Source organism: Dreissena polymorpha, chromosome 7 (assembly GCF_020536995.1).
Source record: "Dreissena polymorpha isolate Duluth1 chromosome 7, UMN_Dpol_1.0, whole genome shotgun sequence".
NCBI lineage: Eukaryota > Metazoa > Mollusca > Bivalvia > Myida > Dreissenidae > Dreissena > Dreissena polymorpha.
In genome coordinates, this window is record NC_068361.1 from 103,543,586 (window position 1) to 103,558,166 (window position 14,581).

General features: G+C 37.9%; 1 protein-coding gene across 7 annotated transcripts in view; it reads left to right on the forward strand.

The window, feature by feature from the left end:
* Positions 1-14,581, forward strand: part of LOC127838721 (tyrosine-protein kinase Abl-like) — an 84,287-nt gene that overhangs the window by 41,508 nt on the left and 28,198 nt on the right. For 2 of the 7 annotated variants that reach the window (XM_052366688.1, XM_052366689.1), the window contains exon 3: positions 13,767-13,917. In XM_052366688.1, the coding sequence (XP_052222648.1) occupies positions 13,767-13,917 (151 nt within the window). The other 5 variants (XM_052366690.1, XM_052366691.1, XM_052366692.1 and 2 more) reach the window with 5 other exon arrangements.

Sequence of the window (14,581 nt, forward strand, 5' to 3'; positions counted from 1 at the left end):
ATTATGAAGATGAGAGTTTTTAACAATATATTTATATTTTTATAATAATTTACTATTTAATATCAATATTAATGAATTTCACTAACAAATAATGAACATTAATTCCTCAATTTCCCCTTAATCAAGTATTGTATATCTTAGAGCTTCACTTTATTTATTCCATTTAGTTATTTAGTTATTATGCCTCCCCGGTAGGGTGGCATATAGCAGTTGAACTGTCAGTCCGTTTGTCCGTCTGTGCATCCGTCCGTCCGAAAACTTTACCATTGGCCATAACTTTTGCAATATTGAAGATAGCAACTTGATATTTGGCATGCATGCGTATCTCATGGAGCTGCACATTTTGAGGGGTGAAAGGTCAAAGTCAATGTCACCCTTCAAGGTCAAATGTCAAAAAACAAAATCCAAGGGAAGTAATAAGCTTTAAAGGGAGATAATTATCTGCACCTGCCAAATGATAAAAAATGAATAAATCAATCAAAGCGTAGGGGCATTGTGTTTCTGACAAACACATCTCTTGTTATTTATTTGTTGAAAGTTCGCTGGAAAGTCACAATGACCTTTGTTTATGCCCTGCTTGCTTTTGAACTAATCAGATTAAAACGGGAACCAAAACACACAAATTGGTTGTCGATTTTTATTCTCACCCTTTGCCCAATTTACTCATAGTGATGACATAGTATGTAATTACTTTGACAAAACAGCAAAAATCTTCGGATACCATTTTAAGGCTTATATACACTTTCACCATTTAGAAAACACAACCAATGAAAACACCTTTTACATTATGGGAGTATTAATTAAGAATCGGTTAAATCTAACTTTTGCCTTGAAACTTTTATCTTTGAAAGCCACTTGCCCTCCAGGGCGACCAGCTGACAGAATCAGGTTGACCTTAACCCTTTGCATGCTGGGAAATTTGTTGTATGCTAAAATGTTGTCTGCTGAATTTTTAAAATTAGCATTTTCTTAGATTTTTTTCAAAGAATACTATCAGAATAGCACACAGTTTGGATCCTGATGAGACGCCGCGTTCTGTGGCGTCTCATCTGGATCAAAACTGTTTGCAAAGGCCTCCAAAATTCGTTCCAGCACTGGAAGAGTTTATTTCAGATTCCTTATCAAGTGTAGTAATCCATTTATGTTGTTCTTCTATGCAATTTACATCATTTTACACAATTGTAGTTTATCACATTGTAAGGTCATTTAGCAGGAAAACAAAACGGTGTCAATAGAAATTATACTCCCACATGTAGACCGGTTATAGATACCAACATATGATCATTTATGCGTTAAGTAAAACCAAAGAGAAACGCAATGTAATGACGTGACTTTCAGAACGCAAGCACCTGCAGTTACGAAGTCAAAGTGCTGACTAATCTGAAAATGAGAACTGCAGATTTCAGAAATCATGATCCTTAGGATCAATGTCGCCAATACAAGCCGGCGAGTGGAATTTTGCACCACAGTTACAATGTATCACTGTTATGAATGCATTCTCTATTCTCTAGGCAATATGATGTAACAATGTCAAAGGTTTTGGAAGCGTTATTTTGTTTCAGTATTCAATTTACTATATAAAAGTGGTAAAACCACGTTCAATAGAAATATAACATCTTTCATAACAGTGCTGAACTTGTTTTGTTAAATAAAAACAAAGCGTGTTGTTAAAAACTAAAAAAATAAAAAACATCAAGCTTCATAATATTCTATGTTCTTCCTTGTGCAATATGCATCTGTGAAAAGCTCACCTAATTTACCTAATCTTGTCAATTTGTGTGCACTCTCTTTGCCTTTTAGTATTTGTTAATCTTAAATGAAGTAATTGTGCGATTGTTGGAAGGGTGCTTTTTTATTAGCTCGGCTGTTTTCGGAGAAAACCTGAGGTATTGTCATAGCCAGCTCGTCTTCCGCCGTCCGACGACCGCCATCTGCGTCGTGCTAAAACCTTCACATTTTATTAAGGTTTTGAACATTGGCTCTAAAATCAAAGTGCTTCAACCTACAACTTTGAAACTTCATATTTAGCTGCACCTTGATGAGTTCTACATGCCACACCCATTTTTGGGTCACTAGGTCAAAGGTCAAGGTCACTGTGACCTCTGAAAAAAATAAAAAAATAATTTCTGACAAGCTTTCATTTATTAAATACTTCAACTGCAGCCGAGCGTGGCACCAGTTATGCGGTGCTCTTGTTTATATAAGTTGTTCTTGTATATGAGTTTTAAATAAATGTATTTTGTATGTAGTAAAATTAATTTTTGTAAGATGAAAAATAACAGGAAAAAGTCAAGCTCCTCGCAACTGTTGGCAGCTAGTGCTCTTTTTTTTTCCGCTCACCTGTACTCTGGCGGCTCTGAACCTAAAATATGCACATGTACTTTTGAACTTTGACATTTGAACTTTGATGTAGTTGCTCCATTTTAAGACAAGGAAAATAATTATTTATTTATTATTGTCTTGTTTCTTGGCATCTCAAACAATGCTGTAATCCTTACTCTTGGATGAGAATACACAAACTATCATGTAATAATAAAATAAAATTTTAAGTATTGTATATGTTTGAATTGAAAAAAATCGTTTAATTTTTATATTATTTATGTATACATAAATACTGTTATCATATAAAAACATAGTGACTTAATTGTTTTAAATAATACTTTTATCTAGAGGGCAGAAATTTCATGTCAAATGACCTTTACATTTACATAGGAGATTATGAAAATTGTATTTAGTAAATACTAGATGATATTATGTCATAGTGTTTACTTGGCTCTTAAAGTAATATTACGTCATACTGTCTACTTGGTGCTTTGTTTAACAATTGGATTACCATTGTGAGACATACAATTTTATGACATGGGATTGACAATTTAGGACTATTGTGATCGTAAATTATTGATACAGTCATGTTTATTTACAAACAATGGTCTAATTTCAAAATCAATATTGTGATAATAACAGCAGCAATTTTTTTAAGTAAAATAAACAGGTGTGAGTTTAACCCATTTATGCATAGCGTCTAGAAAAAAGGCCTTGGCAAACAGCGTAGACCCAGATGATACGCCGCATGATGCGGCGTCTCATCAGAGTCTGCGCTGTTTGCTTAAAGGAATTTCTTTAAGAAATATTCTAAATATAGAAATAAATATACTAAACATCCCTAATTTTTTAAATAAAATTGATCCAATTTAGAAGGGTGGGAGAGTCCACTAGGCATAAATGGGTTAAAACTGTGTGGTTGTGCTGGTTAGGTAAATCAATGGGAAATTGCTAGCTTTCAAATGTTCTCTTTTGTTCAAGGCTAGTGAATAAGACAAGCAATTTCTCCCATGCAATGAGTAATACGAGTTATGAATGAACGGTAACCTGATTTCGGTAAGAACCATGTGATCTGTGCTAACCTAGGTACTGTGACAGGTGAATACAATTGTGTACATATAGAACGAACAATGAGTTTAATTGGGTACTGTTCTGAGACATGTCGATCATTGGTACTTTGAATGAAGTTTAAACTTAGCGGGTAGGCGTCTTTGTTGTTCATCAATGTATAAAAAACTATAGACTGAAGGAAGTGAAGTGACACAAATGGCTGAACGGGATTAACTTGCGAAACCAGACAGGGAATGAAAGTTGCGTGATGTTCAGGATAATGGTTATTAATTCATGCTTTAAGCTGTATTATCTTCAGTCAAACTGCTTTAAATCCAGTAAAAAGCCCCTTATCTGATATCTGGGCAGATTTAAATGTTGAATTAAGTGCTAAGAGGGTGGTTATATGGCTGTTAAATGGTTTAAAGGGACAAAGATTAGATTTAAATATTGTGAATAAATTTTGTGATGTGTCAGTAAGTAACTCATGGATATTAAACAGTTACTTGTGATGTACAGAAAAATATTGATAGATGCAAATTAATGAACCCAGCACAAATTGGTGTTTTAGGATGGCAGGAATATATAACCGAATGAGGAAATTACTTACTTAATTATTGCATTTTATTTTGTATGAATATAGTTATGAATTATGTGAAAGTGAATGTCATTGAACTTTGTTCGAGAAAAGGAATATATATATTCTAACCATCAAACAAAAATTATTGTTTAAAACTTTAGGGTATAAAACTGTTGTGATTGACGGAGCAGCAACTATTGATAGTGAATTTTTATAAAGTGAACAGTTGTGGAGGGATTGGACACAGTAAATGTTGAAAGTGAATTTGTGCAATAATGCAACAGTTGTGGAGGATTGGTTACAGCAATGGTGGAGATAGAAAAGTCTAGTGAGGCTCTCACACTTCAACGGGTGCATGTGTATCAGTGCAAAGGGAGTAACTTTGCTGGGAGTTACCCTGCCGCAGTAAACATGGTGAAGATAACGAAGAAACTCAAAATGTATATAAGTAAGTTGCAATGGTACACAATTTAGATGATATAAATTTGTCATGAAATACATCAATTAACCTTTCTTTCAAAGTAGAGGCACATTCGTAATTGAAAAATATATAATTTCCTCAATTGGGACCTTAAAATTCCAAATGGGAGTTTTCAGTTCTTTGATTTTATTTAGTTCATCTCCTATCATGCTCTTTAGGTTAAACCTTAGGGAATATGACATTGAAAACACTTTAAAGTATTTGTTAAAAAACAAAAACAAGACTAATTTCACAATTTCAGTCAAAACATCAGGATTTTTCCCAATCCAAAGGGACCCTGCCCCTTTCCAAACATGGTGAACAAACACGGATGAATAAACATTACCAGTTAACCCTTTATTTCTTAGATATGTATTTTCAGGCATTTGTAGTCCCTTAGAAAGTTAAATTTAATTAAAGACCTTTCTTACTACATTCAAGTTTTAAAGGCTTCATTACCAATCGTTAGATAGTGATGAGCAGCAAACAGCATGAAACCTGAACAGACTGCGAGTTACTCGCAGGCTGTTCTGGTTTTATGCTGTTTGCACATAGACATTTTCACATTGCTTCTGAGTGGGAAAGGGTTAAACATGCATCAAGTTTTTGCTTCTTCAGCCCACATGAGTAGAACAAAGAACTAGACAGAGGTTTGTACTGCGCCTGTTATCTGACCCATCCTTTGCGGCATTAGACATTGTGTAATTTGTCAATATGTGGGTTAAACTTTCTACTTTGGGAGGGGACATCAACGGCTTTATAACGTTTTTAATACATCTTGAGTACTGTTTAAGGTTGCTATCGGTGCATAACAAACATTGAGTAAATTACAACAAATTCTAGCAAAAAAGGTTTGCCTATATATAATATCCTGAACAGTACTGTAGATATGATTCTTATGTTAATTTAGTGCAAGATATTTTTAATTTTGCCGGTGGCCTTTACAATTGTTGCCAAGTCGGTCTGTCACCCATGCACAATTTTGTCGGCCCATCATAAGACCATATGTCGCGTGTAACGACTGTCTCCCTATCTCAAAGGTCAAGGTCACACTTAGAGGTCAAATGTCAAAGTTGTCCATAATACATTCAAATTCCTGTCAAAGCCATAACTTTGCCTATTTATTGATGGATTATGAAATAACAAGGCTACAATGTTATAATAAGACAACATCATTTTTGCATGTAACTCTTCTCCCTCTACCAAACTGCCCCTGGCCGCTATACATTGGGCCAGTGATTTCAAATGAAGCAGAATCAGGTGCATCTTGATGCAAGCAAGTTGCAATTTTCTCATTTTAACTCCTACAAAAAATTAGCCTTGCATCATTTTGACACATTTGTTTTCCACAATCCAACTTGAAAAATGAACCAGAAATGATCTTTTATGGAAATAATAAAGCTTTTGTGAAAATGTTGTATTCATTATTATGATAAATATTAGCTATTACAATTAAACCTTAACCATGCATTTAGGAACATTTCAAGTTACTTCAGTATTTTGACCATGATCATTTTTATATTGATCCCTCATAATTTTGAGCACTTGAGTCATTATGACCCCTGGTTTTCAAAATCTACTGATATCCATGCAATCATAAAAGCCACTTTAACCCATTTTTGACCTATGTAGACTGCTCCATCCTTCTAAATTGGATCAATTTATTTCCAAAATAAGGGATGTCTAGTATATTTATTTCTATATTTGGAATATTTCTTACAGTAATTCCTTTAAGCAAACAGCGCAGACCCAGATGAGACGCCGCATAATGAGGCGTCTCATCTGGTCTACGCTGTTTGCCAAGGCCTTTTTTCTAGACTTTTAGGGCATTATTGGGTTAATGTAAAAGAATGTTGTCACAGGTCTTGCGCTTGTGAGGTAAAAAACTGTTGTGATTATGGATAAGCAGCCATTATGGTTAGGCTCCCAGGCGTAAAAGGGCTAAATGTGAAAACTGCGCTTAGGTATGTCGGTCCGGGGTCTAAGTCTCGTTTCTTGTTGGTTGCCCGAAACATGGTAATATATGAGTCTTGTTCTGTGAAAAGGGGGTTTAATGCAGTCTGCACAGGCTTATCAGGGACGACACTTTCAGCTTTTATGATATTTTTTGTGTCAAGAAAGTCTCTTCTTAGCAAAAATCCAGTTTAGGCGGAAATTGTCTTCCCTGATATCCAGTTTAGTCTGAAATTGTCGTCACTGATATCCAGTTTAGGCGGAAATTGTCGTCCCTGATATCCAGTTTAGGCGGAAATTGTTGTCCTTGATATCCAGTTTAGGAGGAAATTGTCATCCCTGATATCCAGTTTTGTCGTCCCTGATATCCAGTTTAGGCGGAAATTGTCATCCCTGATATCCAGTTTAGGCGGATATTGTCGTCCCTGATATCCAGTTTAAGCGGAATTGTCATCCCTGATATCCAGTTTAGGCGGAAATTGTCGTCCCTGATATTCAGTTTAGGCGGAAATTGTTGTCCCTGATATCCAGTTTAGGCGGAAATTCTTGTCCCTGATATCCAGTTTAGGCGGAAATTGTCGTCCCTGATATCCAGTTTAGGCGGAAATTGTCGTCCCTGATATCCAGTTTAGGAGGAAATTGTTGTCCCTGATTAGCCTGTACAGGCTAATCTGTGGACTGCACAGGCTAATTTGGGAAAACACTACGCACATGCTTTAAAGCCCCTTTTCGCAGAGCGCCACTCATATTTAGAACTTGTGGCAGATAGGACCTAAATCAAGCAATGTTGTGGCATAGGACCTCTATAAAGAAATGTGAGGTATTAATTATAACTTGTGATTTTTATCATTGGGGAAAATGAAATATTGGGTGTATTTGATTACAATTGTACCTAGATCCCATAACTGCCATGTGAGTAGAGTTTCAAAAAGTGCTCTCAGATCAGTTCATGTGTGGAACATTGATAGTAGGTTGTAGTATGGGCTTACTTACATGGTGTGAGTCATAGTGGTAAGTGTCCAGTTACAAGATGTGTGGGCGTTGATCAGTTGTCCACAACTGAATTAACCCTATACCACTTAGATTTATGTATGTATATATGTATTTTGACACATTTGTAATCCCTTAGAAAGTTAAATTTGACGTTAAATTTGATTAAAGACCTTTATTTACCAGATTCAAGGTTTAAAGGCTTCAGTTCCAACCCTGAAATACTGATGAGCAGCAAACAGCATAAAACCTGAACAGTCTGCAAGTTACTCGCAGGCTGTTCTGGTTTTATGCTGTTTGCACATAGCCATTTTTACTTTGCTTCTGAGTGGGAAAGAGTTATTAGTGACAGGCTATCTTCAGGTCTCGCAAATCAGGTTCATGTGACTACCAACTCATTTTTCACTAAACTGCTTTCAATTTGGAATTCTATTGAATGTGCATTTTTTGCTTAATGCTTTTTGGGCCAAGTGTATATTATGTGTAAATGTGTCAATGCTAGAAATCATTTGAAATACAAAGATTCTGAAGATTATAAATATTCTTGTAATTTTGCAATACTGACTTGATTGGCCAGTTTGTCAGTCTGTCAGGCTATACTGACTTGATTGGCCAGTTTGTCAGTCCGTCAGGCAATACTGACTTGATTGGCCAGTTTGTCAGTCCGTCAGGCAATACTGACTTGATTGGCCAGTTTGTCAGTCCGTCAGGCAATACTGAATTGATTGGCCAGTTTGTCAGTCCGTCAGTCAATACAGTCTTGATTGGCCAGTTTGTCAGTCCGTCAGTCAATACAGTCTTGATTGGCCAGTTTGTCAGTCCGTTAGGCTATACTGACTTGATTGGCCAGTTTGTCAGTCTGTCAGGCTATACTGACTTGATTGGCCAGTTTGTCAGTCCGTCAGGCAATACTGACTTGATTGGCCAGTTTGTCAGTCCGTCAGGCAATACTGACTTGATTGGCCAGTTTGTCAGTCCGTCAGGCAATACTGAATTGATTGGCCAGTTTGTCAGTCCGTCAGTCAATACAGTCTTGATTGGCCAGTTTGTCAGTCCGTCAGTCAATACAGTCTTGATTGGCCAGTTTGTCAGTCCGTCAGTCAATACTGACTTGATTGGCCAGTTTGTCAGTCCGTTAGGCTATACTGACTTGATTGACCAGTTTGTCAGTCCGTCAGGCAATACTGACTTGATTGGCCAGTTTGTCAGTCCGTCAGGCAATACTGACTTGATTGGCCAGTTTGTCAGTCCGTCAGTCAATACTGACTTGATTGGCCATTTTGTCAGTCCGTCAGGCAATACTGACTTGATTGGCCAGTTTGTCAGTCCGTCAGGCAATACTGACTTGATTGGCCAGTTTGTCAGTCCGTCAGTCAATACAGTCTTGATTGGCCAGTTTGTCAGTCCGTCAGTCAATACTGACTTGATTGGCCAGTTTGTCAGTCCGTCAGGCAATACTGACTTGATTGGCCAGTTTGTCAGTCCGTCAGTCAATACAGTCTTGATTGGCCAGTTTGTCAGTCCGTCAGTCAATACAGTCTTGATTGGCCAGTTTGTCAGTCCGTCAGTCAATACTGACTTGATTGGCCAGTTTGTCAGTCTGTTAGGCTATACTGACTTGATTGGCCAGTTTGTCAGTCCGTCAGGCAATACTGACTTGATTGGCCAGTTTGTCAGTCCGTCAGTCAATACTGACTTGATTGACCTGTTTGTCAGTCCATCAGGCAATACTGACTTGATTGGCCAGTTTGTCAGTCCGTTAGGCAATACTGACTTGATTGACCTGTTTGTCAGTCCATCAGGCAATACTGACTTGATTGACCTTTTTGTCAGTCCGTCAGGCTATACTGACTTGATTTGCCAGTTTGTCAGTCCATCAGGCTATACTGACTTGATTGGCCAGTTTGTCAGTCCATCAGGCTATACTGACTTGATTGGCCAGTTTGTCAGTCCATCAGGCTATACTGACTTGATTGGCCAGTTTGTCAGTCCGTCAGGCAATACTGACTTGATTGGCCAGTTTGTCAGTCCGTTAGGCAATACTGACTTGATTGGCCAGTTTGTCAGTCCGTTAGGCAATACTGACTTGATTGGCCAGTTTGTCAGTCCGTCAGGCAATACTGACTTGATTGGCCAGTTTGTCAGTCCGTCAGGCAATACTGACTTGATTGGCCAGTTTGTCAGTCCGTCAGGCAATACTGACTTGATTTGCCAGTTTGTCAGTCCGTCAGGCAATACTGATTTGATTTGCCAGTTTGTCAGTCCGTCAGGCAATACTGACTTGATTGGCCAGTTTGTCAGTCCGTCAGGCAATACTGACTTGATTGGCCAGTTTGTCAGTCCTTCAGGCAATACTGACTTGATTGGCCAGTTTGTCAGTCCGTCAGGCAATACTGACTTGATTGGCCAGTTTGTCAGTCTGTTAGGCAATACTGACTTGATTGGCCAGTTTGTCAGTCCGTTAGGCAATACTGACTTGATTGGCCAGTTTGTCAGTCCGTCAGGCAATACTGACTTGATTGGCCAGTTTGTCAGTCCGTCAGGCAATACTGACTTGATTGGCCAGTTTGTCAGTCCGTCAGGCAATACTGACTTGATTGGCCAGTTTGTCAGTCCGTCAGGCAATACTGACTTGATTGGCCAGTTTGTCAGTCCGTCAGGCAATACTGACTTGATTGGCCAGTTTGTCAGTCCGTCAGGCAATACTGACTTGATTGGCCAGTTTGTCAGTCCGTCAGTCAATACTGACTTGATTGGCCAGTTTGTCAGTCCGTCAGGCAATACTGACTTGATTGGCCAGTTTGTCAGTCAGTCAGTCAATACTGACTTGATTGGCCAGTTTGTCAGTCCGTCAGGCAATACTGACTTGATTGGCCTGTTTGTCAGTCCGTCAGGCAATACTGACTTGATTGGCCTGTTTGTCAGTCCGTCAGGCAATACTGACTTGATTGGCCAGTTTGTCAGTCCGTCAGGCAATACTGACTTGATTGGCCAGGTTGTCAGTCCGTCAGGCAATACTGACTTGATTGGCCAGTTTGTCAGTCCTTCACTCCATCTGTACAAAGCTAAGTTGATACTTTCATTGCATTATCTTGGAAAACTTTCACCAAACAACGCCCAACCACATCACCTGGCCTCATTTAATTTTGATCTTGACACTGACCTAGTTCTGGACATAGACTTATTTAGAAGGTCAACAGACTTATTTAGAAGGTCAACATTGTGGGTTTATCAAAATTGACTTGTTGATTAACATTGATACTACTTACCAAAATCTGACATTTTTACCTTGACCTTGACTTTTTGAGAAGGTTAAAATACAACTTCAATTAATTAATTACTTAAAAGCTTTGACACTAACACCCAACACACAGCACATTCACATCCTCATCATCCTAATAATAACAACAATCATCATCAGTATCGTCGTAATAATGATAACAATCATCATCATCGTTATCATTATTGACATAATAATAATAACAATCATCATCATCATCTTCCTAATAATAACAATCATCCGTCTCATCATCATAGTAATAATAATTACAATCATCATCATCATGATCATCAGCATCAGCATCATCATCATCATCATCACCATCATCATCATCATCACCATCATCATCATCACCATTATCGACATAATAATTATAACAATCATCATCATCGTCATCATCATCATCATCAACATCTTCCTAATAATAATAATCATCCTTCTCATCATCATAGTAATAATAATAATAACAATCGTCATCATGATCATCATGATCATCATGATCATCATCATCATCATCATCATCATCATCATCATCATCATCATCACCACTATCATCATCATCATCACCATCATCATCATCATCACCATTATTGACATAATAATAATAACAATCATCATCATCATCATCATCATCATCGTCGTCCTAATAATAGCAATCATCCTTCTCATCACCATCATCATCATCATAGTAATAATAATAACAATCATCATGATGATGATGATCATCATCATCATCATCCTATATACTTTCACTAGAACATCAGAATTCACTGGTGATCTGTGGTTTTCATTATCCCCACCGCAGGAATGTCTATGTAGTACATAATAATTTATACTCATGGCAAGCTACTTCTGTATGATCATAGAAGCAGAACAAATTTTAGCTAACATTTAACAGGTGTGTAACAGGTACTTTTTGGGGCTGAATATTCTCTTCTATTCTTTAACCGGTTCTCTGACCATGAAATATGACTGACATAATTACCTCTTTTTAACTCTAAAATGTCTCCCACAAATTGTTGACACATGTTTTCGTTTTGTGTTTTGGGTACTTGTTACAGGTGTTTAAGATTTTCAATCTTGATTGTATTCAATATTCTCTATTAATCATCAATAATATTTATTCAGTTATTGTCAAACATATTTTGTTTGATTACAATCTTTAACAATAGTTCACCATCGTAATGAATTGTATTTTGGGGGATAGGGCATTATTTGACAGAATTAATTGCATATATTGCGAAAACAATCAGGCGTTGTGTCTGCTATTGAAAATGCATTACTAGCCATAAGGCTTTGTATTAATTTGTCCTCTATTAAAACTCTTATTTTACTGGTCAGTCACTGAGCTTATAGTTTAGGAACTTGACTTAAAGCGAGATTATACGATTTTTTATGTGTGTTAAATTGTAATATATTGATAAAATATGTTACAATAACACAAAATAGGCAAGAAAAATTATAAATTGAAGACTAATTTCATAAAATGCAGCAAAGACAATTTAGCGCCTGGAGCCAATTGTGACGAAGATATTTCGTACATATTTTCCCACAATAACCGAAGCATTCGTCTTTTTAGTTAGTGTTCGTGTGTCGTAAGAATAGATATCGTTACAGGAATTTAAAATGAACCGTGAAACTAAATTAAGATTCACATTGAACATGCATGATTTACATGCTGGCGAATTCGACTGTACAGACATTTTCAATTTCAGAATGAAATATCTTGCTTATTTCGCATTTTTCGACACATGTTCTTCTTAACTTTTATTTTAATTTATATTGAAATAATGTTTAATAAGTTTTTTACACATTTTATATAAATTAATAAATATTTGACAAAATCGCATAATCTCGCTTTAAATTTTTCTAGCAATGAAAGCCAGTGTCCAATGTCAGTGTGTTAGTTACCAAGTGACTGGTTTAGTCCAAGGTCTGAATAAGGGGCAACAGTAGAGGGAGCTGGGTGTAATGTTCCTATTTATATGTCAAAACTTTTAACATTAAAAAGAACACAACGGCCAAAATTGGAGTCAAGAAATTGGAAACATCTAGTTTCTGAGACTTTGTATTTTTGACATTCTTTATTGTTGAATGCACCAAATGCCACATTACCATGGCAACATTATGCTCTTTGAGTTGAGATTACTTGATTATACCCCACAATATGTAGAAAAGGGGCTTACATTGGGGTCATCTTGCACGCGTCTTTCTGACTGGTTGTTTCATCAAATCAAAACTGACACACTCAGGATAATTCAGGGCCCTCTCTTGCCACCAGGGGAAGCCACCCACATTCCTCATGAGGGTGAATTTTTCGTGCCGATTCCCTTTGATGGGGGAATTTTTTTTTTCGCTCATTACTTCATTTTTTTGTACAATTGTTTGCACTTTATTCATTGCTTTTTTAGCTCACCTGAGCACAACGTGCTCATGGTGAGCTTTTGTGATCGCCTTTTGTCCATTGTCCGTTGTGCGTTGTCTGTTGTGCGACATCAACATTTGCCTTGTTCACTCTCTAGAGGCCACATTTATTGTCCAATCTTCATGAAACTAAGTCAGAAGATTGGTTTCAATGATATCTTGGATATGTTTGAAAATGGTTATGTTTGCTTGAAAAACATGGCTGCCAAGGGGCTGGGCATTTTTCCTTATATGGCTATATATGGCTATAGCAAAATCTTGTTAACACTCTAGAGGCCACATTTATTGTCCAATCCTCATGAAACTTGGTCAGAAGATTCATCCCAATGATATCTTGAACGAGTTCGAAAATGATGTCGGTTGGTTGAAAAACATGGCTGCCAGGGGGTGGGGCATTTTTCCTTATATGGCTATTGTTAAACCTTGTTAACACTCTAGAGGCCACATTTATTTTCCGATCTTTGTGAAACTTGCTCAGATGATTTGTCCCAATGATATCTTGGATGAGTTCAAAAATGGTAACCTTGGCTTGAAAAACATGGCTGCCAAGGGGCGGGACATTTTTCCTTATATGGCTATATATGGCTATAGTAAAATCTTGGCGTTCTGTGGCGTCTCATCAGGATCCAAACTGTTTGCAAAGACCTTCAAAATTCGGTTCCAGCACTGAAAGAGTTAACGTGGCAACTTTGGTTGTGTTCTTGCAGGGGAGCAGATGACCATCCTGGGTTACAACAAGGGTGGCGAGTGGTGCGAGGTGAAGAACAAGGCGGGAGACATAGGCTGGGTGCCTAGCAACTACATCGCCCCCGTCAACAGCCTCGACAAGTTCAGCTGGTACCACGGGCAGATATCCAGGTAAGAGTTTGGCTGGTACCTTGGGCAGATATCCAGGTAAGAGTTCAGCTGGTACCATGGGCAGATATCCAGGTTAAGAGTTCAGCTGGTACCATGGGCAGATATCCAGGTAAGAGTTCAGCTGGTACCACGGGCAGATATCCAGGTAAGAGTTCAGCTGGTACCATGGGCAGATATCCAGGTAAGAGTTTGACTGGTACCATGGGCAGATATCCAGGTGAGAGTTCAGCTGGTACCATGGGCAGATATCCAGGTAAGAGTTCAGCTGGTACCACGGGCAGATATCCAGTAAGAGTTCAGCTGGTACCACGGGCAGATATCCAGGTAAGAGTTCAGCTGGTACCACGGGCAGATATCCAGTAAGAGTTCAGCTGGTACCACGGGCAGATATCCAGGTAAGAGTTTAGCTGGTACCACGGGCAGATATCCAGGTAAGAGTTCAGCTGGTACCATGGGAAGATATCCAGGTAAGAGTTCAGCTGGTACCACAGGCAGATATCCAGGTAAGAGTTTCGTTGGAATGAGATTTTGCATGGGTTATGCTAAAAAGATGACAAACAGACATATACCCGACAAGTTCAGCCGGTACCACGGGCAGAAATCAAGGTACCTGTCGTGTTGCTATGATTATGAAAAGATGTATGGGTTATAATGAAAAGTCCAA